The sequence below is a fragment of the Poecilia reticulata genome, unplaced genomic scaffold (assembly GCF_904066995.2).
Source record: "Poecilia reticulata unplaced genomic scaffold, P_reticulata-male-v2 Scaffold_126, whole genome shotgun sequence".
Classification (NCBI taxonomy): domain Eukaryota; kingdom Metazoa; phylum Chordata; class Actinopteri; order Cyprinodontiformes; family Poeciliidae; genus Poecilia; species Poecilia reticulata.
In genome coordinates, this window is record NW_027675224.1 from 3,367 (window position 1) to 6,942 (window position 3,576).

At 48.1% G+C, this 3,576-nt stretch overlaps 1 protein-coding gene across 1 annotated transcript; it reads left to right on the forward strand.

Annotated features, from left to right (window-relative positions):
- Nucleotides 1-1,162: 1,162 nt before the first annotated feature.
- LOC145550638 (uncharacterized) lies at nucleotides 1,163-3,179 on the forward strand. Its single transcript, XM_081604474.1, has 2 exons — nucleotides 1,163-1,634; nucleotides 1,705-3,179. The coding sequence occupies exon 2, from the start codon at nucleotides 2,444-2,446 to the stop codon at nucleotides 3,131-3,133; it is 690 nt and encodes a 229-aa protein (XP_081460600.1). The 5' UTR covers nucleotides 1,163-1,634; nucleotides 1,705-2,443; the 3' UTR covers nucleotides 3,134-3,179.
- Nucleotides 3,180-3,576: the final 397 nt, after the last annotated feature.

Genomic DNA, 3,576 nt, shown 5'->3' on the forward strand with positions numbered 1-3,576 from the left:
CCAGGTGGTGTAGAACCAGGTGGTGTAGAACTAGGTGGTGTAGAACCAGGTGGTGTAGAACTAGGTGGTGTAGAACCAGGTGGTGTAGAACCAGGTGGTGTAGAACCAGGTGGTGTAGATCTAGGTGGTGTAGAACCAGGTGGTCTAGAACCAGGTGGTGTAGAACCAGGTGGTCTAGAACCAGGTGGTGTAGAACCAGCTGGTGTAGAACCAGGTGGTTAGAACAGGTGGTGTAGAACCAGGTGGTGTAGAACTAGTGGTGTAGAACCAGGTGGTGTAGATCTAGGTGGTGTAGAACCAGCTGGTGCTCCACCCTCCTGGTTCTAGTCAGGTCTCCAGCTGCAGCTTCTGGTTTGTCTCTCTGTCTCAGACTTTCGTCTCTGGGCCTGAATGTTCTGCAGCTGCTAGAAGAACCACTGAGGAGCCGAAGGGTCAGAGGTCAGAGGTCGGCCTGATCTCTGGTTTCTAATGATGTCAGCTTGTATAACTGAAGCCGTTTTGTTTCTGTTCAGCTGCAGAACGTTGCTGCACATCCACCAGACCCAGAGGATGGGCTGACCTCTGACCTCTGAGGCGCGTCCAGAGCTCGTTACTGCAGAAGAAATGCAGCTTGGTGAGACCCTGATGCACGTCTGCTGGACCAACGCAGCGCTGCTCTGCTGGAGCTGGAAGAGTTTTCATCTCATTCAGGAAACGGCGAGAAACATGATTAATAATAATTAGAATAATAATAATAATAATAATAATAATAATAATAATAATGATGATGATGCAACACATTGTGAAAGATCAAATAAGTTCACATTCTAAAACATTGATCACTGGAACTGGAAGACATTTTAAATATTCAAAATTAACAAACAACAGAAAGAAATAAATGAATTATAAAATGACCCTTCAGATAAGGTTCAGTTATGGAGCTCATCATGTGATTATCATTTGGTGCAAAAGACCAAACACTAGCTGAAGGTTAGCTGGGCGCTAGCTGAATGTCAGCTGGGCGCTAGCTGAATGTTAGCTGGCGCTAGCTGATGTTAGCTGGAGTTAGCTCAATGTTAGCTGGGCCTAGCTGAATTTAGCTGGGGCGGAGTTAGCTCAATGTTAGCTGGGAGTTAGCTCATGTTAGCTGGGCGCTAGCTGATGTCAGCTGGCGCTAGCTGAATGTCAGCTGGGCGCTAGCTGAATGTCAGCTGGGCGCTAGCTGAATGTCAGCTGGGCGCTAGCTGAATGTCAGCTGGCGCTAGCTGAATGTTAGCTGAATGTTAGCTGGGCGCTAGCTGGGAGTTAGCTGGGCGCTAACTGAATGTTAGCTGGGCGCTAGCTGAATGTTAGCTTGGAGTTAGCTCAATGTTAGCTGGGCGCTAGCTGAATGTTAGCTGGGCGCTAGCTGGGAGTTAGCTCAATGTTAGCTGGAGTTAGCTCAATGTTAGCTGGGCGCTAGCTGAATGTCAGCTGGGCGCTAGTTGAATGTCAGCTGGGCGCTAGCTGAATGTCAGCTGGGCGCTAGATGGAGTTAGCTGAATGTTAGCTGGGCGCTAGCTGGGAGTTAGCTGAATGTTAGCTGGGCGCTAGCTGGGAGTAGCTGGGCGCTAGCTGAATGTTTCAGAAGTTGAATGTTTTCCAGCTCCTAGCAGGTCAAAGTTCAATCTGAAGCAGCGTCAGAAGGAATCCTGCTAATCTGCAGCTCAGATTGAGATTAAGCAGGTCCAGTTTGCTGCAGCAGATTAGAACCAGAGACGATTCCCGACTCGGACCGCAGCGTTGATGCTGAGCTTCATCAGGTTTCATTCTGGATCAGTTGGATCCCAAAGTTTAACTGTTACACTGTAAATCAAAATGTGTTTATTGGTGGAGTTTCATTTTTTATTTTAATACTTGAAACGTGTTGCTCTTGGTAACAACAGTAAAACTGCAGATCCTTTAAACTGGATCCAGGTTTCCTCCAGTTTTTGCTCTGATCCTTTAACCCTTTGCTCGCCTGCTGCTATAAATATTCATAGTTAAACATAAAACTTATTCTAATTCATGGCGTTAACTTCAGTTTTCATCCTCCATAACAAACATGATTGAATATTCAGATCTCTAAATGCCAGTTTTCCGTTTTCTGCTGCTGTTCTTGTTGCTTGGTGAAAATTTCCAGTGGAGGAAACAGGAATTCCTGAAGGGATTCAACATGTGGGAATAACAATCTGGAAGCATTTTAAACACGTCGTCTGATTGATCAGTTATTATTATCAATAATCATTCGTCTTTCTCCTGCCGACGCTCCAGCAGAGCAGCCATGATGCGACTCACCACAGTTTGGATCAGAACCGGTTCTTTCTGCTGGTTCTGGTTCACTGGAGCAGAACCCAAACAGCTGCTTCATCAGCTCAGAGTTTTACTTTGAAAGGTTCAATATGTGATTATAAAAACCTCCAGAATCAGAATCGTTCAGGTCAACATGAACCCGTCCGACCGGAGACCTTCAGCGAGACTCATCCAGCGGATCGGATCGGAACCAACGGACCCGCTGCAACACAACACCTCCGATGGCACTGAGGGAACGCCGAACAGCGTGGGAACTAAACGGGAGGGAACGCCGAACAGCGTGGGAACTAAAGGGGAGGGAACGCCGAACAGCGTGGGAACTAAACGGGAGGGAACGCCGAACAGTGTGGGAACTAAACGGGAGGGAACGTCGAACAGCGTGAGAACTAAAGGGGAGGGAACACCGAACAGCGTGGGAACTAAACGGGAGGGAACGCTGAACAGCGTGGGAACTAAACGGGAGGGAACGCTGAACAGCGTGGGAACTAAACGGGAGGGAACGCTGAACAGCGTGGGAACTAAAGGGGAGGGAACGCCGAACAGCGTGGGAACTAAAGGGGAGGGAACGCCGAACAGCGTGGGAACTAAACGGGAGGGAACGCCGAACAGCGTGGGAACTAAACGGGAGGGAACGCCGAACAGCGTGGGAACTAAACGGGAGGGAACGCCGAACGCCTTGGATCCAATCCAGCTGGTTTTCGTCTCCAGTCAGTCAGAACCAACCAGCCGGAGTAACTTTAGGAAAACTGGATTTATTGTTGCAGAACAGAATCTGTCACAAACACCAGAACAATCAGCATATAGAAGATTAACTGAAGTCTGATCCAGAACCGCACAGCATTCTGGGAGATGTAGGCAGAGTAAAGACTTTAGCCGCTCAACTCTCATGGCTAGCTAAGCTAACTCACTCAGTCAAGCTTTGGTCGCCTAGCAACAACTTGTTGAGTAAGCTTTGGTCGCCTAGCAACAACTTGTTGAGTAAGCTTTGGTCGCCTAGCAACAACTTGTGAGTAAGCTTTGGTCGCCTAGCAACAACTTGTTGAGTAAGCTTTGGTCGCCTAGCAACAACTTGTTGAGTAAGCTTTGGTCGCCTAGCAACAACTTGTTGAGTAAGCTTTGGTCGCCTAGCAACAACTGTTGAGTAACTGCGCAGCAGCAGTTCCAGGTTTTGCCTCATAACTGATTAAAAGTAAAAAAGAGTGTGGGTCAACAGAACCACAACCAGGGTCAGTTCCTGAGCAGCACCCACCAGAACCGACCCGTTAT